At 37.3% G+C, this 21,060-nt stretch overlaps 3 protein-coding genes across 11 annotated transcripts in view; 1 reads left to right on the forward strand and 2 right to left on the reverse strand.

Moving 5' to 3' along the window:
- rg (A kinase anchor protein rugose) overlaps nucleotides 1-15,143 on the reverse strand; it is a 395,524-nt gene extending 380,381 nt beyond the window's left edge. For 5 of the 7 annotated variants that reach the window (XM_076532111.1, XM_076532120.1, XM_076532118.1 and 2 more), the window contains exon 1: nucleotides 14,566-15,143. In XM_076532111.1, the coding sequence (XP_076388226.1) occupies nucleotides 14,566-14,724 (159 nt within the window). In that variant the 5' untranslated portion in view covers nucleotides 14,725-15,143. The remainder of the gene's footprint in view (nucleotides 1-14,565) is intronic. The other 2 variants (XM_076532119.1, XM_076532113.1) reach the window with 2 other exon arrangements.
- Nucleotides 15,144-15,264: 121 nt separating this feature from the next.
- On the forward strand, nucleotides 15,265-17,648 carry Septin2 (septin 2). 2 transcript variants are annotated; one of them, XM_003703260.3, is made up of 8 exons: nucleotides 15,265-15,420; nucleotides 15,698-15,815; nucleotides 15,901-16,237; nucleotides 16,308-16,419; nucleotides 16,485-16,677; nucleotides 16,738-16,865; nucleotides 16,926-17,099; nucleotides 17,179-17,648. In XM_003703260.3, the coding sequence occupies exons 1-8, from the start codon at nucleotides 15,391-15,393 to the stop codon at nucleotides 17,350-17,352; spliced, it is 1,266 nt and encodes a 421-aa protein (XP_003703308.1). In that variant the 5' UTR covers nucleotides 15,265-15,390; the 3' UTR covers nucleotides 17,353-17,648. The 2 variants fall into 2 exon arrangements, with proteins under 2 accessions (XP_003703308.1, XP_076388237.1); XM_076532122.1 differs by lacking the exon at nucleotides 15,265-15,420 and adding an exon at nucleotides 15,517-15,636.
- Nucleotides 17,649-17,700: 52 nt separating this feature from the next.
- LOC100882775 (growth arrest-specific protein 2) overlaps nucleotides 17,701-21,060 on the reverse strand; it is a 34,410-nt gene continuing 31,050 nt past the window's right edge. For both annotated transcript variants that reach the window (XM_076532123.1, XM_076532124.1), the window contains one exon: nucleotides 17,701-21,016. In XM_076532123.1, coding sequence (XP_076388238.1) covers nucleotides 20,810-21,016 — 207 coding nt within the window. In that variant the 3' untranslated portion in view covers nucleotides 17,701-20,809. The remainder of the gene's footprint in view (nucleotides 21,017-21,060) is intronic.

Genomic DNA, 21,060 nt, shown 5'->3' on the forward strand with positions numbered 1-21,060 from the left:
TTTCTCTTCATAGAATAAGGATTTCAGTTCGAATGCTTTTATCAAAGCTTCTGTGGAAAGTTTTTGCTAAACCGTCGTGACAAAAGAATGCTTTCGCTAATGTTCTTGCACCTGTTGTATCCATGCAATTGATATTCATTTCCTCCCTAGCATATTAATATACTTTTATTTAATAATTCAGAATTTTTCATTTCTTTGTTTCGTTGTTTTATAATTTGCTGTATGAGTAGATATATTTTCACACATTAAACGGTGTTCAAATATTATTTCGCCCTCTAAGTTTCCACTAAAACCTGAGCTAAATAACTGTTTGCACCGGTACGTGCAGTGCATATGTAACCCAATTTTCTGGACAAAATAAACCGACTAATGAGATCGGTGGCGAACACGAGCAAACTATGCACCGAATCAAGAGATACCGTGTTATTTGCACGGCTAGATTAGCACGATTAAGCATGTCGGTGTCGATAGCAATTTTTTCGCTTATCGCACCGATTTTTCTTCCGCGAGATACAAGCCCGTGCCAGAGCACGTTTTCCAAACAGCGAGTCGAGGGGGAAAAAATACAAGAAAAATGTAACGAGAAACCCTCGTGGTGAATGAAACATTAAGAATGAATAACAGTTTTCCGATCGATCGATAATGTACATTATTATCACCGTGTTATCGGTTCATGGGAGTCTTGCTCAAACTTTGGAGAAAAGTTCAAAGTGTTAAGCGCCAGTCTTCTGTGCTCTTCTTTTCGAGTCGGTATTTTACGTTTGAAAAATTCGGGTTTGATAAGTTTAGGATTTGGGGATTTTTTTATTGGTGGATTTAGGGAGATGGGGATTTTTGTATTGGCGGATTTAGGGGTTTGGGGATTTGGGGATTTTTGTATTGGTGGATTTAGGGATTTGGGGATTTTTGTATTGGTGGATTTAGGGATTTGGGGATTTTTGTATTGGTGGATTTAGGGATTTGGGGATTTGGGGATTTTTGTATTGGTGGATTTAGGGATTTAGGGATTTGGGAATTTTTGTATTGGTGGATTTAGGGATTTGGGGATTTTTGTATTGGTGGATTTAAGAATATGGGGATTTTAGTATTAGTGAATTTAGGGATTTGAGGATTTTAGAATTAGTGGATTTAGGAAGTTGGGGATTTTAGTGTTAGTGGATTTAGGGATTTGGGGATTTTACTATTAGTGGATTTAGGGATTTGGAAATTTAAGAATTGGAATATTGGAATTTGGAGATTTGAAAATTGGGGGATGCAGAGATTTTGGGATTTTAATATTAGGGGATGTAGGAATCTGGGGATTTTAGTATTAGTGCACTTAGGGATTTGGAAATTTGAGAATTAGAAGATTTTATAATTTAGAGATTTGAAAATTGGAGGGTGCAGAGATTTGGAGATTTTACTATTAGTGAACTTGGAGATTTGAAAATTTGGAATTGGGCAAGTTGGAGAATTTAGAGATTGGGAATTGAGAGGTTTGTAAATTTGTAAAGTGATAAATTTGAAGATTTCTGAATTCTGAGATTTGGGGACCCCAAAATTAAAAAATGCATAACTTCATAATTTTAAAGCTTGAATCTTTGAGAACCCAAAAATTCACATCCTTGAAAACTTCAAAATTCACAAATTTATTAATTTAGTGGTTGAAAATCAAAAACTTTAGAGACCTCAAAAATGTATAAATTAGCAAAAAAACCATGTTCCAAAAAATGAACGTGAGTACCACTCACGGAGTACATTTCCGTTGAAAACGCGGCTAATCTTTTTAGCAGCACCGTTATCTCGATATTGCCGGCCTCCAAATTGTTTCAACTACGACTTGATAACGCTAACAACGCCCACGGCACAAGGTATACACGTGAATAATCCCGCGGTGTGAATCTCGTCCAACCTGTTACTATAACCACGATAAATTTATCGAGTTTAGACACAGTTATGTCATCACTGTCCCAGAGATTCAACCAAGTGCATCGTGCATTTCCCTTGTCTGTCTGGTATGCTTACATGACAAGTCGAGAGCAATGTGCTAATTGAAAGGCAAGATGTATCTCTTCGTCGAGAAGTCGCAAAGTTTTCAACATGTTTCGTGATATTCCAGTTAGTCTATTAAGTCGTTTACTTATATTCGATTGTGTTACGAAGTGGATGCAAATGTGGTTCTTGAAGGAATTGTGCTAAATGGAAATATGCAGTTAATATTCGATAATTGGCAGACAATTAGCGTAGGTTCTTTGTGTGAAATAAAGGCAGTCTTTCTTTATGACTTGCATAAAGGAATTAAGTGAATATGAACCTTGCTGTTGAAGACATTTTTGCTGTTGGCTGATGACAACTTTGATGAACCTTTTAGTTGAACAATTTTGTACATTCAATAATTATTGTCTGCCTTGCTGTATTTATATCATATGTATAACACTATGGATTTAGTTAAAAAGCCTACTCATTATTGAAAACCTTCTTCAAATTAAATATTAAACCAAACAGTGTGAGCCATCTTGCAAAAGGTTCATCAAGGTTTAATCACACATAACCAGTTTCTATTAAAAGTACTCTTCTAAATTGTAAAGTACACAGTTAAAAATGTTTCCAACATAAGAAAGTGTTCACATTATTCCAAATAAAAAGGAACAATAATAAATTGCAAACGATTGCGGTATTTGATGAAATGAAACAGTGGCATCACGTAACAATAATTTGTAACCTAACACGTCGAATTAACTCGGTGTGAATGGTTGTAAAAGAAGCTTAACGAACGACGTATTACGTAAGAGTTGGATCTGCTAGGTTTTCTTCTGACGCAAACTATGCTTTGATTTTATCGAAAATTCTTGTACAAAGACGGAGGTTAGCGTCTTACCACTTATTGGTTATTTCTTACAAACAACTTCTGGACCGAGGCAATTAACTTCTTAGAGACACTATAATTGAATTTATCAATTAAAACTTTCTACCGTCTCTTGTTTCTGAACGTAATATAATAAGAAGACTCAGAGTTGGTAAACGGATATTTGATATAATTTTCATTTCATGAAATGTTTAAGGAAGTTATTCAGAGTGCAACTTTTAAAACTAGAACTGTACTGTTTAAGTACTGTTAATAAAGAAGGACGAAAATAATTTTTATATTAACGCTTCAATGGTTGTTCACATATGTGAAGATTCACATATCTACATCAGTAGATGTTTGCTTTAATCATCACACAAAATATATTAACACTAAACCTACCCACCTTACTTTGAAATTAAAAATGAAGCTAAAGAATAAATACACAAATGAAACATAAATTAGCACACACATTTGTTCTTTATCTTGATGAAAATCAATGCTGATTTCAAGGAATGTAACAAAATGTGTGTCTTATAATAAGAAACTTGTGGAGCGGTCATTTAACCAGTTTGGTAATTTTAGCGTTAAATGTGTCCTAATTGTTCGCACACTACTCCGTGAATTTGCACAAAATTGCTACACAAATTCTTCCAAAAAGTTAGGTTCCTAAATGTTAATTCCGATAGCACGAACGTTAAAACCGTATAACGCAATTTTCATGGCGGTAATCGGAAATTTTGAATCGCTGCTCCGCAAACAATGGGAGCATGCAGTGATTACAATGAGCAGTAATTAGTAGACGGAATTAAGGTGTACCTCGGCTGATTACAACGGGCTGTTTGTAATTAATCATCGTTTATGCCGCGACGATCGAGTAACGATTGGACGCGGCTCTCGTCGAATGAGACCGTATCGAAATCGAATTTCCGACGACTCGAAACTGGGACGAAACAATAGGAGAAGAAAGAAAGGGTGCACATAGCGCGGATAAAACGTAAATGTTAACACGAATTGACGAGCTGCGCGAGTCTCTTCTATTTACCTGCACGCTTTTTTTCGACTCTTTTTTCGACCAGCGACACATGTTACAGTTAGCAAATATTTTTACAGCACTCTCGCTGGTCCGGTACTTCGAAACGAACACGGAGAACACTCGATGATCGAACGCGTAAAATGCCTCGGAAATAGTAATAAAACGACAAGGTCCACGTGAAAATACAAGGACAAGTTATGGAATAAATCCATAACAAGTTGCAAGATAAATGGACACAAAATAAACTCAAATTGTGTAACTCGTTATTCAAACTGTAAAATATGTTCAGCATATGAATTCGTAATTTATCATTCAATAACATATGTTAAGCTTTCATCATTCGAGTGATAAAATGTGTTCATAATTCATCGTTCAAATTATGAAGTTAACTGATAATTCATAATTCAGTCTATGAAATAAATTGCAAATACATTATTCAAGCTACATTATAAATTATACTAAGTCCTAAATCCAATTATAAAATTGATGATTCTAAAATTCATGATTCAGACAATAAAATAAATTCAAGCTCCTTCAGCAACTTTTACTTTCATACACACTTTCTTTTGTATAAAATGTGATATAACTCTGTAACTTATAATGACTATGATAAGACATGATATTACAAGGCAAGAATATAAAGAAGAATAAGACATGATTTTACAAGGCAAGAATATAAAGAAAAATAAACTGCATTGATAGACAATAAGACCGTACAAGAAGACATCATCTGAATGAACATTAGTTGGAATATATCACATGTAGCAGTTCAAACAATTAGTTTGTTGAAAGCAATTACGAAAATTGCCCTATGCTCCTTCAACTTTAAATCACTAATTAACCGAGTAACTGAAGCCGGAATCTGTTACGATATCTGTTTGCTATCTCAATTACATAAGTGTTTTGAAACATCGCCGTTTCGGTGTGTTACCTTCCCCGTAACTACTGTGATGATGCTACGGTATTCTCTTGTAGAGCAGTAAATTATAGTCCTGCATCTGATGGAATGAATACAATGATGTATACATATAAATGGAGTATGAACTTAATTTATTATATAATAAGGAGCAAATTGTTCTTAAAACATCACGGTAGCCACAGCAGCAGCAGTAATCATATTTAATAAAATATTTTCCTCCTATTTTACGATAGTCTTGCAAGCTTGGGAGAAATGAAATTAAAATTTGGAAGTTGCAAAACTACCTCAAAAACTGATTATAATTTTCTATATCTAATTTTGCAGAGCACATAAGTCCTAATTATGGAGTCCTAAACATGGAGGAATCCTAAACATGAAAGAGTCCTAAACATGAAAAAGTCCTAAACATGAAAGAGTCCTAAATATGAAAGAGTCCTAAACATGAAGAAGTCCTAAACATGAAGGAGTCCTAAACATGAAAGAGTCCTAAACATGAAAGAGTCCTAAATATGAAAGAGTCCTAAACATGAAGGAGTGCTAAACATAGAGTCCTAAATATGAAAGAGTCTTAAACATAAAGGAGTCCTAAACATAGAGTCCTAAATATGAAAGAATTCTAAACATGAAGGAGTCCTAAACATAGAATCCTAAATAATATTCATGAAGTAGCGAGTTAGCCAGGAAAGGGACATTTGCAACACCTACATCAACTTTCCCATCTGGTTGTAATTATCCCACGTCTAAGTCACGAACCAGTTAGGTAGCTTTGCTGACAGGTTTACTAACAGAGGCAAGACAAAACGTCCTCTCCCCTTTTCCGCGTTCGGCGACACAATCTCCACAGACAGTTTGAAATTCGAGTAAGCATTATGCGAAATTACACGGGTCTAATTACCGCAGTAACACAGCCGAGAGGATCCGATCGAACCAGCCACAAGATCGTTCCCGAGCTTCTGGGTCTCAGATGTATCGGACGACGCTCCTTCAGAAACGTCTGCTTCGCTCAAATAATTTGTCCAATCAACGACAAGAGAAATTACGCTTCTGGCTTTTCCGTTCAGATACGGGACAATTGCCGAAGAGATATCATCGCTGTATCGCCAAGTTCACAGCAATTATCCTCTCGTCTCTAACCGATTCGAAACGATCGTGTCGGCACCCAACTAACGTTCCAGACCGAATAATACGAATCCTATCGTGGAATTAATTACTGGCCAGCGTGTGGTCGCGAACGAACATACGTAAAATTGCTCTCGACGATAAAACGATTGTAAACGCGATGTAATCGGACGAGTTACAGAAATTGCGCTCGCTGATTGCAAGGTGCGCAACAATGCATGGCCGCTGATTTAAATCCGCGACAAAACCTTGACACGTGATAATCCCGGGACTCTGAAGGCCTCCTGACAGTTTTAGACTTATCAACCTATCTGGAATATTTCGCGTATTTATCAGTTTTTCACGCGTTTACACGAACTACCTATGTGGTGGTTTCATTCTTGCGCTCATCGCCGCTAGGTGGTGCAGAGACTGACTTTCTCGCTGGTACTCAACGTGCCTTTCACTAGCAGTTTCCTGAATAAACGCTCTTTCCCTCTCTTTTATTTTTCCTAGCCCTTCTATCCTTCTAGCTAAGTCACCAAACTTACATATCCCAAAATTCTGAACTCCCAGTATCTAATAATAAAAGAAAATTCCCACACTCTCAGTATCTAAACGTCCGAAAACTTAAAAACTCCCACGTTCCACAACTCAGAACCTCCCAAAATTCCACAGGCCTAAACTCCAATCTCCCAGTATCTACATGTCCCAAGATTCTGACCTTCCAATATCTAAAAATCTAAAAATTCCTAAACTCCCAAGTCCCACAACTCAGAACCTCCCAAAATCCCACAGGCCCAAAACTTCAATCTCCCAATATCTACACCTTCCAAGATTCTGACCTTCCCATGTCTAAAAATCCAAAAGCTCCCAAACTCCCAAGTTCCACAACTCAAAACCCCCCAAAATCCCACAGGCCCAAAACCTCAATCTCCCAATATCTATACCTCCCGAAATTCTAATCTTCCCAAAAAGTCCCAAACCCCAAAATCCCACAGGCCCAAAACTTCAATCTCCCAATATCTATACCTCCCGAAATTCTAATCTTCCCAAAAAGTCCCAAACCCCAAAATCGCCAGTCCCTAAAAATCCCCAAATTGCAAAGACATCGTTGCATCTAACTTCCAAGGAAATCGATTTCCCGAAGCACTGAAAATGTTATCTATCCGAAGTTGCAATGTCGACGCAACTCGGAACGAAATCATCGAACAACTAAGGTAGCCGAAGACTCAAGTTTCTCGCGCGAACACGAAACTTCGTTGGTCAAACGAGAAGCACACGGTGAACAATCGATTCGCAGGAAGCTCGGCTGGCAATCGATGAATAGGTACACCTAAAACCGTTCCGCGAAACGCGCGAATAGAAACGAACGACGACAATAGGCCATGAAATTCCGTCGTTCGATCTTGCAACCCGTCGAATCTGCATTCCCATTTATATGGAAATTACGAAATCGCGCTTTTGTTCGATCAATTAGCAACGATCGATCGGACGCGGCAAGAGGGCATGTACAGTGGATATTATTGTTTACACTATTGGTCAGATAGAAATTCGCGGCCGAGCCGTGGTATTCGAAACAGCCGGTTGCATAATACGCTCATGTGAAGCGTAATAAACTTCCTCTCATATCGGATGTGGCGCCACAGTGAAGTCATTCGGCCAACAGGTGTAAGGAATTGCAGTTTGAACATTTCGAGACTGAACTTTCGGAGACGGATTTTTAATAGATTATCGAGGAATGATGACATTTCTGTCGTAGTTTGGGTAAACCATGGATGAGAACATTCTTTATACCTGAACTATTTAACATAGACTTGTTCTGACTCATAAATGTTTAGACGTTCAATATTACATGCGAAGGTGGAAGACTTTCGAGGACAGATTTTAAATAGATTATCGACAAATGATGAGACGGTCTGGCAAATTGGATAGTTTGGATAAGCGATGTGGTGTACGATATTCTTACCTAAACAATTTAATATACCTACATATCTTATCTGACCTAACTTTAAAAATTGTACGTTCTATATTACATGCAAAACTAGAAGACTTGAGGGGACAGAGATTATCAGCAATCTATGAGATTTCGTGTCAAGTTGAATGATGTCATGTTGATAACACAAGGCTGTGTTGTATGTTACTTCTAAACTATGTAACATATATCTAATACGTTTGAAAATCGTTAGAAATAACAAAGGTGACAATAAATATCAATTTCAGTATGTTCTTTTTTATCCTAACTTCCATCAGCTAGAATTTATCTACTGTTGGTTGCAGTAAGATGGTATTAAAAATAGTGATAGGACTACCCTTCGAATGTACCCTTTATACTAACCTTTCTTTATAAATAAACCTGGTCTCAGACAATGACTGATCAAGCAACTCATAACTCCTCAACAATAAATAACCATGAAGGAAACCTTGAAGGAAACTCCAGATAACTAAATAGCCATGAAGCTCCAAATAAGCTACACCTCGTAAAACCATTCTATTCTAAATAATTATGAACATCTGGAACTGGTATCCAATAAAACTAAAAACGCAGACCAAAACTAATCGATGAAACGAACTCTGTAACCATTCTGCGCAAACCGTAATAGATTGAAATAAATTCAAAAAAGAACATCATTTGAAAGTCAAACGCAAATTCCACAATTTTAATTCACAACTGTTTAACAACAGATCATAAAAATTCATAAGATTGATCGAAGTACAGGTTGCATCGATCGCCGCGATGAATTCATATTCGATACGTCTCGGATTTATTTTCTCTCGAAAGAATCGTGAGAAGGTTAGACACGTCGCAGCCAGAAACTCGTTTGTCAGTACAGATAATCGGTACAAATTGCCGTATAGTCTTGCTACTTACGATTCATCTATAATCATGAGATAACACCGAAGGCTAAAAGATATTGTTGCAACGAATAGACTAAAAGAGCCACGTTTCTCGTTTACATTAATTATCAATTGGTAAAAAGACCCTTCTCTCTTCGCTGAATAGGATGACGTGCATTGTCCGTGTGATTAATTGTGCGCGAACGTAACAAAAGCCGATTCATTTGATGCATGGTGCGCTAGCATAAACGAGTACACGATACTGTGCACGCCGAAATAAAATAATTTTTAATTTATTACGAACGTAATTCGAATTTACATGTACGTGGAAATCACCAGTAGGGCTGTGAGATTCGATTTATCAAAATTACAGATGAAGAGGCAGATTTCGAATTAATATATATTTGAACATTTTTAAATTTTTGTATAGTTTCTACATTTTGGAATTTTGAGGTTCAAGTTTTACTAGTTTCGAAATTTTCTAAGTTCAAAAGTTACCCAAATTTCAAGATTTTCCAAATTCCAAACTTCCCTAAATTCCAAATCCCCAGATTCCAAATCTCCCAAATTCCAAATCCCCCAAATTCCAAATTCCCCAGATTCCAAATCTACTAAATTCCAAATCACCCAGATTCTAAATACTCCAAATTCCAAATTCCCCAAATTCCAAATCTCCCAAATTCCAAATTCCCCAAATTCCAAATCCCCCAAATTCCAAATTCTCCAAATTCCAAATCCCCCAAATTCCAAATTCCCCAAATTCCAAATCCCCCAGATTCCAAATGCTCCAAATTCCAAATTCCCCAAATTCCAAATTCCCCAAATTCCAAATTCCCCAAATTCCAAATTCCCCAAATTCCAAATTCCCCAAATTCCAAATTCCCCAAATTCCAAATCCCCCAAATTCCAAATTCCCCAAATTCCAAATCCCCCAGATTCCAAATGCTCCAAATTCCAAATCCCCCAGATTCCAAATTCCCCAAATTCCAAATCCCCCAAATTCCAAATTCCCCAAATTCCAAATCCCCCAAATTCCAAATGCCCCAAATTCTAAATGCCCCAAATTCCAAATTCCCCAAATTCCAAATTCCCCAAATTTCAAATTCTCCAAATTCCAAATCCCCAGATTCCAAATTCCCCAATTTCCAAATTCTCCAAATTCCCCAAATTTCAAATTCCTCAAATTCCAAAATCCTCCAAATTCCAAAATCCCCCAAATTCCAAAATCCTCCAAATTCTAAAAATTCCCCAAATTCACAGATTCCAAAATTCCCCAAATTCGAGAACTTCACAAATTCCAAAATTTCCAAATGTGCTCCCCCAAATTTAAATTGCAAAATTCCCAAATTCCGAGAACATCGAACCACGCTTCAGAAGAAAAACAATCGTGCAATATTTCGGAATAATCTTACAGATATCGAACGTGCAATCTAATTTGATCAGAAGCGTAATCTCCATATCCACGATCCAACGAACGAAAAACGGGTTTCCCTGTGGAAACGCTTTGAAAACGTGCCAGGGCTGGTTGAACGTGCTCGATAATCAGACCAAGCGTGTTAAAAAGGACAGAAAAGAAAAAAAAAGCCACGAGTTACTCAACTAATTAGCCAATTTCTTTGCGCCACGTTCACGAGGCCCGCGTGACCGTTTCGTTGAAAGCTAAACGGGTAATCCTCCCGCGCGGAAAAACTCGAAACCGCTTCTACTTTATCAGTTACTTAGGCAAATTTCTCCGACAAACGGCGTTGCGTACCGCGTATTTAGAGCAAGGTTATTCCGAAGAAAAGTGAATTCGCTGACAGAGGAGCGTGGAAATGTGCAGAGACATTGCGACGAATATTCGAGGGGGAACGATTCAAAACGCGTTCAAATCTTCGAGGATAAGAGTATGTATACAGTCCCTAGGTTTTAAGAAACTTTCTCGGTTGCTGTACATCGGATATGCTATACGTATAAAGTGAGTCGAAACTTCGTTAAAAAGTTGGAATAAAAATATCGAAAGAACTGGAGTCGAGGTTCGATATAATTAATTTCGGACAGGTACACTGAACTGTACGATTTGTCTTATCTTATCTATCACTGTTACGTGTACCAATCACTTACACGATAATACACGTGCAGCTGTTAATACTTTCGTGCTGCCATCATGAAAGTTGCAAAATTTAAGCAGACGGAGATTTGTTCATTTATTATGCATTTGGAACTGCGATGTATTATTTAGAAAGAGTTAATAAATTAAAAAGATTCGTCTCCAGTGTAAAATATTTGTAATATCACGATTAATTTGCGAAGCTCTGTATAATAGATTAGAGATGCATTTTTAAATTGAAATTTGAGAGGTTACTAATGAAAACTGAACAGAAAATCTCCCGTGAAAGAATACGTTTTAGCCGGAAAATGGAGGGTGTTCATAATTCATCCAACATCGTCAGAATGAATTTTCCACGAAACCCTTCACTCTGCACTTTCAATTCATCTGTTCATACAGAATCGCTTACTCACTTTCATTGCTACTTATGACGCAATCTATTATCCTCGATCAAAATGATACTAGCCGTAATTTATTAACGCGTCGCCGAAACTTTTCTGTTTCTTCAGGAACGTGGACAGTGTTTATTCGTCGACGTCGCTGTTCCTTGACGTTTAACGTAATCCAAAGCGACGATGCCGAGTCTACAAACGACGCTAATTAATTCAGGGTCAAAGAGAATGAAGCAAACGTTTGCGAATGCAGCCGTGCATCTCTTAATCGGCCACGAACCGGATGGAGGATCAATGGAAAACAGTTCCGAATAGCCATTCGTCGACTAATTCTCCAGGTAACGGCCAACGGAATCGGAAAAAACAAAACGAAAGCCATCGTAACTCTGTGCAGCGTGACGGCCGGACATTAATCGCTGCCACGTGCTGCGTATTTATCTTCCTGTTCGAAAACTAGCCGGCCACCTACGACCACGTCCCAACAATTTTTAACCGGTTAACCGAAATCTTAACTCTTTATCAATGTAAGGCTAGTACGCTACAATCTATTACCTACTTTCAATAATAGCTAGTTTTCAAATTTTATTGTAAATTTAAATTGTAAATTTTCAAGCTTTAAGGTTTCAAATTTTGGGGATTGGAAATTTTCGAGATTTTTAGTTTTTGGATTTGCAAGCTTTTGGATATCAAGTCTTCTGATTTTCTAAGCTTTCAAGTGTTAAGTCTTCTAATTTTCCAAGCTTTCAAGTACTAAGTCTTCTAATTTTCCATGCTTTCAAGTACTAAGTCTTCTAATTTTCCATGCTTTCAAGTACTAAGTCTTCTAATTTTTCAAGCTTTCAAGTACTAAGTCTTCTAAGTTTCCAAGCTCTCAAATATCAAGTCTTCTAATTTTTAAATCTGAGAATTTTCTAACTTTTCAATCTTCAATTTTCACTTTTACTAATTTATCGAATTCTAAAATTTCGAGATCCTCCATTTCCCAAATTTCCAAATCCTCAAACTACTATTACATTTGTGAATATCCAATTTCGAGCATTTCCTCTCTTAAAGCGTAGATGCCGCGAATTTGGCAACATGGCCGCCAGGTGGCCACCCACGCACTAATTTTCTCGAAAGCGCAATAGGTCCCCGCGACTATAATCTCTGACTCCCAGATCTTAGTGAGAATACTCCTAAATCCCTAATCACTCCAAGACACAAACCCTCCAATAGGAACACTCTAAATTCCCTGAATTGCTCCAAAACCGCCCCAATAAGAAATGCCCCCAATTCCTAATCACTCCAAATTACCAGCCCCCCAATAGCAAAACCCTAAAATCCCTAAATTACACCAAAACCACCCCAATAAGAAATCACCCTCAAATCCCTAATCACTCCAAGACAAAACCCTAATAGAAACACCCTGAAATCCCCAAATTGCTCCAAGACCGCCATAATAAGAAATACCCCCAAATCCCTAATTGCTCCAATACTCCAAAACGAACTGAAAATTAGTAACAGTGAAGTAGGTCAAGATTATAAAATACGTCTCACTGTAGCTTGATTTTCAAGAGAGCTCTGAAATCTCACAGAGTACGATTCTTAAAGGTAAACAAACGAACGTGTTTATGTTTGAACTTATAGCGTTTGACCAGCTGAAAGTTGTTGCGTTAGCACGGAATTTATGAATCGCTAGTTAAAAGGATACGACTGTGTATTCAACAAAGAGGTCAACGTTTCCAATAATTTTCTAGTAAATACATTGAAAGTATACCTTGTCAGGAAGCTCGTATTATCAATCGATACTCGATAAATAGTGAGAGTGATAAAATCTCCCGAAAATAAAGTGGCAAAAAAACATTTGATTCGAACGACTGGAAAATGAAACAGAAGTTTTCAATATTCGATTTCACTAATCTTACTTCGTTCTTTTTATTATTAGTATTACATTCAGTATACGTTGCATTACATATTGCATTTTCTAACGATCTTTCAAGGTAAAAGATCGAAGGAAATTTTACCAAGTCACACGTGGAAACGTGAAGCAATATTCCACTGATAAGCGTGTTTTATCTACAGCGACATATATACAAAAATAAAGGTAATTAGGAAAGTCCAAAGGATAAATAAATTAACAAGTGTGCATAAATTACTTCGGAATTAAAAATAAGCAAACAATGAAGTTGTTGATTTTACGTGCGTCGAAAACGAAATTTTTCCCAGCAACGCAATAATACCCAATGCGAAACAATACGTAATATCGACTCATATACAGAGCTTCCTGATGTCCTGGCGATACGAAATGCATGATCGAACACGATAAAAAATGTGACCGTATAAGTTGGAGCGGTTACGCGTACGCTTGAATGGTCGCGATGTACACGAGCGTGTTCCACGTTTTTCTCTTTTTTTGAGCCTCGGGACGTTTCGAGGTGACACGCGTGAGTATCGTACGAGGATGGAATTAAAGTGTCGCGGCGATAACGAATAAAAATAGACGGAGTCATGTAAACAGGAGCGAAAGGTATTAAACAGCGAATAAAAATTCCCCTAGGTATCGTGACACACGAAGCGGAGCTCCAAACCGCTGTTATGATGGCTCTTTGTAATACAGTCTCGTTATATGGCTCCCTACGACTTTCTAAACTCGGAAATTTCAAATACTCGTACTTGGGAATATTTGAAAATTTTTAGACCACATATGTTATGAATAAATAACAGATGTTTGACAACGCGCCAGTGACGAGTCATGAATGACACAGTGACGTATGATGTCAGATCGGAGCCCCGGTAAAAAGTTGAATACGAAGGTATGACCTCGAGAGAATCGAAGCAATAAAATTCATACGACGAATAAAGCGCGCAACGATAGTTCTGAAGAACTCTAGGCGATAGTTTTTAATCCTTAACTGATTCACCACATCCAAGTTCAAGGCCTGGATTATTTTCCTATATCACAACACTATAAATGAAATCGGCGACGGTGAAATTGGCGAGCATTAAAATTTCAATGATAAAACGCGACGGACTCGTTTGACGTCTGGAAACGAAAACTGTTTTTCTACCTCGAAAAACGTGTTACAGGAACCAGACTAACCGCAAAAGTATCGTGACGTTTGTACAAACTTTTCCTGTTAATGTTGAATACGATGGTACGAAAGTGAAACGTCATTATTTCGAAACGTTTACCATCTTGATTGACTCGCGACATATCACGTTTGATTTCCGGTAAATAGCGAGATATTTGACAACGCGAGTGTCGCGCGACGAACTTTGACAGTTCAAGTTGTCAGATTTTGGCCGATGTCGCGAAATCGGCGGGAATGACCGTGAATCGAACGACCGGCAGGATGGATTGTATTCGATGAATAATTAATGTTTACTCACCAGATGAAGCACGGTGTTGACAACTTCCCGATTCGACACCTGTCCCACTTCGATCAGCCCGATCAGCACGGCGAATTTCAGGCTGTCGTTCATCGCCATCGCCACCACCTCCTCGGGCCGTTTAATGTCACTGAACGGTGGACTTTTCATGTCCGCCATCGCGACCGTATTCTAAGCTGACAACACGTTTTCCTCGCAAGGAAAATCTACGATAGTTTACACAGAGATCGTCTTATAAACGAGAGCTTTTACCCGTCACATGATAATACAACACAAATTGATCTGCCATGTTAGAAAGTAGACACTGTTATGAGGAGCCTGCCAGCACGGCAACGCGAAACACCCTAGCGACGCGCTCGCAGTCTCGACACTAACTGAGCTCGTAAGTTCCTACCTGCGCCGCGTAGAACGGTAGAGTGGGGGGCGCGCGAATTTTCAAATCGTTTGAATACGAACACGACGTTGACCTACTAACGTCAAAATGGAAATTTATAGACACTCGAATACTCTCTTCATCCAGACCAATATTTTCATAATACGTCATTCTTTAATGGCAACAATGACCACTTTTTCCATTTTAGGTCATTAATACCACTTACAAATCATAAAAAACCTCTTACAAAGGGTATAAAGAGGGTGAATTCGATACAAATCATTTATTGAACTTTAATAAATAAATAAAAGTGAAACAACTACGTTTTAGCACTAAAAAATATACTCGAGACATTTAGTATGAAAAGCCTACATTGCACTCGGGTGTACGTGGACTGAATTACAGAGAACTGTTTACTGTATGAGTAAACGCACGCGTCACTAGGATCAAAAATGGCGTCGGTAGAGGTTGAGCGTGCCAAGGTAGGTGTCATTTTTTAAACTTTATTGCCGCGTTACGGTACGCATGGCTGTTTATGTTATTGCAATAGATCACTGAAGGATTCCTCTTCGTTTGTAAACATAAATTTTGACACTAGTCGATGTATGTATAGTGTTTACAAGCTAAAGGGCGTTGGTTCTTTTTTCTATCATAACACCAGTACTCTTGATAGCGCGTTATCGTTCCTTTTATGGATGGTACTGTTAATTTCCGGCCGCTTTGAAATTCTTAACACTAATGGCTTTTCAACATTTTCAGTTAGAATCTAGCATACGCAATTTGAAGTTGTCTGGTCATGTTGGATTCGACAGTCTTCCAGATCAACTGGTGAATAAATCTGTTCAGAATGGATTTGTGTTCAACATCCTGTGTATCGGTACTGAAACCAACCTATCTTTTCTCAGAAGAACATATGTTATGTACTTGATAATGATTTACATTCATGTTTATTTTCATAATAGGTGAAACTGGATTGGGGAAATCCACTCTCATGGATTCCCTATTTAACACGAGCTTTGAATCCACTCAAAGCCCACATAATCTTCCTTCTGTGAAACTAAAAGCCCATACTTATGAACTACAAGAGAGCAATGTTAGGCTCAAGCTTACCATCGTTGATACAGTTGGATATGGAGATCAGATTAATAAGGAAGATAGCTTTAAAGCTGTTGTTGATTACATAGATGCACAATTTGAAGCTTATTTGCAAGAAGAACTGAAGATAAAGCGTTCTCTGGCAACTTATCATGACAGTCGTATACATGTGTGTCTATACTTTATTTGTCCAACTGGTCATGGGTAAATATATTATACAGATTTCTTATAATGTTCCTTTGCTGTTTCTCATTTCTTTAATATGTAATTATAGATTGAAGTCAATTGATCTGGTGTGTATGAAGAAGCTTGATACAAAAGTTAACATTATTCCAATTATCGCTAAGGCTGATACAATATCAAAAACAGAGCTACAAAAATTCAAGGTACATGAAAATAATGGGAAATACAGTTTTCTGTGGATACATTTAATATATGTTATTTATTTCAGAGCAAAATTATATCTGAGTTGCAAAATAATGGAGTTCATATTTATCAATTTCCCACTGATGATGAAAGTGTAGCAGAAGTAAATTCTAGTATGAATGCTCATGTACCTTTTGCAGTAGTTGGTAGCACTGATTTTGTCAGAGTTGGAAATAAAATGATGCGTTCTCGTCAATATCCATGGGGTACAGTGCAAGGTAAATGATCTTATAATTACCTCATGAATATGATTGTATATTAACTACTTTCTCTTATAGTGGAAAATGAATCCCACTGCGATTTCGTTAAATTACGCGAAATGTTGATAAGAACCAATATGGAGGATATGAGAGAAAAAACGCATTGCCGACACTATGAACTTTACCGTAGGAAAAGATTGGAACAGGTAATGATTCTCGTTAAATAATATTTTTTTAATACTCTAATATTTGATATCTTTTTTCAGATGGGATTTAGCGATGTCGATAGCGAAAACAAACCTGTTAGCTTCCAACAAACCTGTGAAGCAAAGAGATCCATTCACTTACAAGAACTTCAGCAAAAAGAAGATGAAATGAGACAAATGTTTGTAGTACGGGTAAAGGAAGCAGAGGCTGGATTAAAGGAAGCAGAGAAGGAAGTAAGTACTACCGGTTTTTTATATTTTATATTGCATTATTCGTTGTTGTCATAATTTCAACTGTTTGTATATTTTTCAGTTGCATAACAAATTTGATAAACTAAAGAAAGATCACACAGAAGAAAAGAAAAAGTTGGAAGAAAACAGAAAGAAACTCGAGGATGATATTTTAGAATTTAATAGAAGGAAAACTCAGTTCGCCCAGCAACCACAACATCATACTTTAACACTAGGAAAAAGCAAGAAGAAATAAGTATTCATTATTGACGCTACAACCGTAACAAATAAATACTACGCCACAATGTCTAATGATATACATAGATACGAGTATTATTTTAATCGTTCGAAACACTTCAACTAAAGTGAAATCATCCAAAGTGTCCAAACGCTGCAGGATTCATAGTATTCTCGTATAATATCTGTAATTATAGGTTTTATTTATGTCAGACTGATCATTGCGACAAAAGTGATATTTACCAAATTTAATTTACTTTTTGTATTAACATATGCACCTAAAAAAAAAGTGAAAATATATTTGTTATCTATAAATTTGTCCACTTATTCAACCTAACTAATATAATTATTGTACATACCGAAGAGGTTCATAATTAAATATTTTATTGTTCAACAAAATATAACAATTAACACAATAGTATCATACTTAAATCAAGTAAAACTAACTTCGATTAGCTGTGTATATACGTTTCACGAAATACAAAAAACGTTCCTAATTATACAGAAGCAGGTTTTGATTGCTAACATTAAAAAATTAAATATAGGAAATGTGACAATCGTATCACATTACAAATGAGAGAATAAACGGATCATTATGGGATAACGAAAATGGCTATCGTGCACTGTAACTTAATCTATACATTTCATGAATTCATCAATTCGCTTTTCAACAAAATCTGCAGCATACGGAAATACATTTTTTTCAGAATAATACAAGGACCCTATATATAACATTACACGACAGCAACTTATAAATACTCTACGAAATCGAATGGAAAATTTCATTTGATAAAAAAGAAAAACGAATACTCTGCGTCGAAATACAAGCAGGTATGTACAACTTAATCCAACTAGGCAGACTTAATCGAATAACACGTTTACAATAGTATAATATGGCGAAATTGTTTCATTCGCGCGTAGCAATGACGACGCTAAATGTATTTTCGAAAGAAATTTGTCACGATCGCTAATGATTAATAATGCAGTTCGTCCTGATATCATTTACAAATAAATAGAATCTCTGCGCCAATACGAATATCTTAGAAAAAAAAGGAAACGAATTATGTACTACGCGTCGAACAATAATAATTTACGAAAGACAACGCTATAATACAGTGAATTTGTGGGGAAAGAGTCTAACAAAATAAACCTTGTACGACAACGTTAATAGCCTCAACGTGCCGACATTACTCGTCGCGCAATTTTTTGCTTTGGTATTCCTTTGCACAGTGTGCCCTTGCATTTCTGTGAACCCAATAAACAGATCGTCTTGTAATTTTGTTACACCTTCTTATTGAATTCCTTATCCTACGTATTTATTATAAAAGTACAAAACATATATATTATGGCAGTTATCGTGAAGCATTTTGCGTAATAGCCGATTGAATACGTATCGATTATGTGCCAAAGTGTAATGTAATTAATTACTTCAGGGTCGGTGGATATGATCGTTCAAAACGCTGTACAGTCTCGCATAGCTCTCGTTTATACAACCCGATGACTAAGTTCTGCTTCGTAAACTTTCATGTATACTGACTTCATTATAACGAGCAAGGAGATTTGAAACAAAAATTTTCTGATTTTTAATTTAGTCTTGAGCTATATGGCGAGACTTGTAAATAAATTTCGTGTAAAAATAACGTGTCTTTACAAAACACTTCGAATACAGAATACATTCAGAACACATGTTTCAATCGTCGAATACTACTCTACAATAAATAAATGATTCTCCGAAATTAAAAATTGTCAAATGTAACCGACCCTGTGTTTTTTATAGTCTATGTGCCTTACATTGCTTATCGCGAAAGATTAAGTGCACTAAGAGATTCGCCGTTAAAGGCTTCAGCAATGACCAAGTATATAATATCAAAGATTTTATTTCTCCTCTTCTAGTTCCCTGCAAAATAGATTGTATCGTACAATCCAGTATCTTAATCTTTCATTAACTGGCAAATGTTTTCAAGACGGAGTTGTTTAATCGAAAAGTATAATTTACCGTAGATCTAAGGCGACAAACTCGATTGAAGTAACTTTACCTGAGCCCCTTAATTGCACTTTCTTTTAATTACGTGCGTGAGTCGACTTCTTCAAGCTGAAAATGGCTTTAACCGCAGATTATCTGCGATCGATGCAGATAAACCGTGGATCGTTATCCCTAAATGTAAACGACATTCCGATAAACCATTATTGCCATCGTTCCAGCAAACGAACTTTGGTCATTGCGGTCTGTCTTACATCTACCTCTACCAGGTGCGTTACCCTCCCTCTGTTTCTGTTAGACAATTTCCAAATCAAGCGTCAATATGCCTGTCGTCCGTGGAATGCGTGTCACTTTAACCCTTTCGCTGCGTACTACATTTTAATGAAGGCAAGAAAATTTGGGAATTCGGAACTTTACGAATATAGAAATTTGCGAATTCCCAAATTATAACGCTATCTCCAAATTTTCAAGTTAACAAATTTTTAGTCATAGAAATTTGAGAAATTGAAGATCTGAGCTCTTGAAAGATAAATAAAAAATGTTGAAACTGTCGATAAAATTAGCACTGACAGTAACAAATCGCAACGAGAGAGTTAAACATTTGAAGGACCAAGGTACCGAATAATTATACACATAAGAGATGCTTTTACACATACGAAGTACAAATAGTACATCTTATAAACGCATTTACGTAACTCGACTATTGTGCACATACACATATGTAACTCTACATACGTTTAGCTAACTCACAGGAGGGCGAATCATAAGAGGTAAAATATCGACGCAACTCCTCCATAGAAATTGGCATATTAACACGCTTGTTAGGACATACGTTAAACATTAGTGCTCCCCAACCGCATTACATGACATTGTAAGAAAAAATAGTGCCATCCCCTGTAACATCTTATGCATGAAGATAGGTGCACTTGGTTCGGTGTGTACATGATTACGCGAATAGAAGTAGATCATGAAATAGCACAGGCATAATACAAATCGCGTATCTCCGGGACGGTTTCGCTGATAGTCGAACAACGATACTGTTCTCTTCGAGACCAGAAAGAAATGTCGGAATATCCCTCGATATCGTCAACGCACCATCTAGAGCGGTTGGAAAGAAGGAAACCGTTTCTACAAAAACACCTTGATCTCCGCGCTAACACTTTGACGATTGCACATCTGTGAAATCTACAACGTTTCTTTTTATGCTTAATAGGAGGTCGTTAACGAACGTTAAATTATTAATTGTCAAATCTGGTAAGGTTGAGAATCGCGAATACCAACCGTCAAAGCGTTAAATAAGAAAAGAATACCAGGCATCTCGCAGCTCATCTATCAGCGTGGTGTTGCCTTGTTTCGTGTCAACCTCGTAAACGAACAATTGTTCACCGTGTAAACACCCTGACAATCTGTCGCGGACTCGCCGAAAACGGACTAACACGCAGAACAGCATGAACGTGAAATAGCGTGGACTTGTAACAGGCACTGTGCTTTTAGGCTAGCGGGCCGAGACGGATTCCGGTGGAGGACTGCGATACTTGGCGCGAATTGGAAGAAAGTTGGCGTGCTTGTTGCCGTGAGGAGAAGGCGGTGTGCTGTCGCGGTTGAGGGTCCTCACCTGACAGGGGTCGTGCCTCGCCAAGAAATGTTCCAAGGTGTCCCAGCCACCACCCACTCTGACCATCATGTGTCTCCCTTTCAAAAGCTGCGAACACGTCGAGTACCATAGTCATTAGTACGATTGCTTGT

Source organism: Megachile rotundata, chromosome 5 (genome assembly GCF_050947335.1).
Source record: "Megachile rotundata isolate GNS110a chromosome 5, iyMegRotu1, whole genome shotgun sequence".
Lineage (NCBI taxonomy): Eukaryota > Metazoa > Arthropoda > Insecta > Hymenoptera > Megachilidae > Megachile > Megachile rotundata.

Bases quoted from the DNA above. Each gene is read 5' to 3' on its own strand.
- Septin2 (XM_076532122.1), top strand. From the start codon at position 15,544: ATGTATAGTGTTTACAAGCTAAAGGGCGTTGGTTCTTTTTTCTATCAT. The intron at 16,238-16,307 runs GTAAATATATTA...ATGTAATTATAG, and splicing joins ATTTGTCCAACTGGTCATGG to ATTGAAGTCAATTGATCTGG. The intron at 16,678-16,737 runs GTAAATGATCTT...TTTCTCTTATAG, and splicing joins TCCATGGGGTACAGTGCAAG to TGGAAAATGAATCCCACTGC.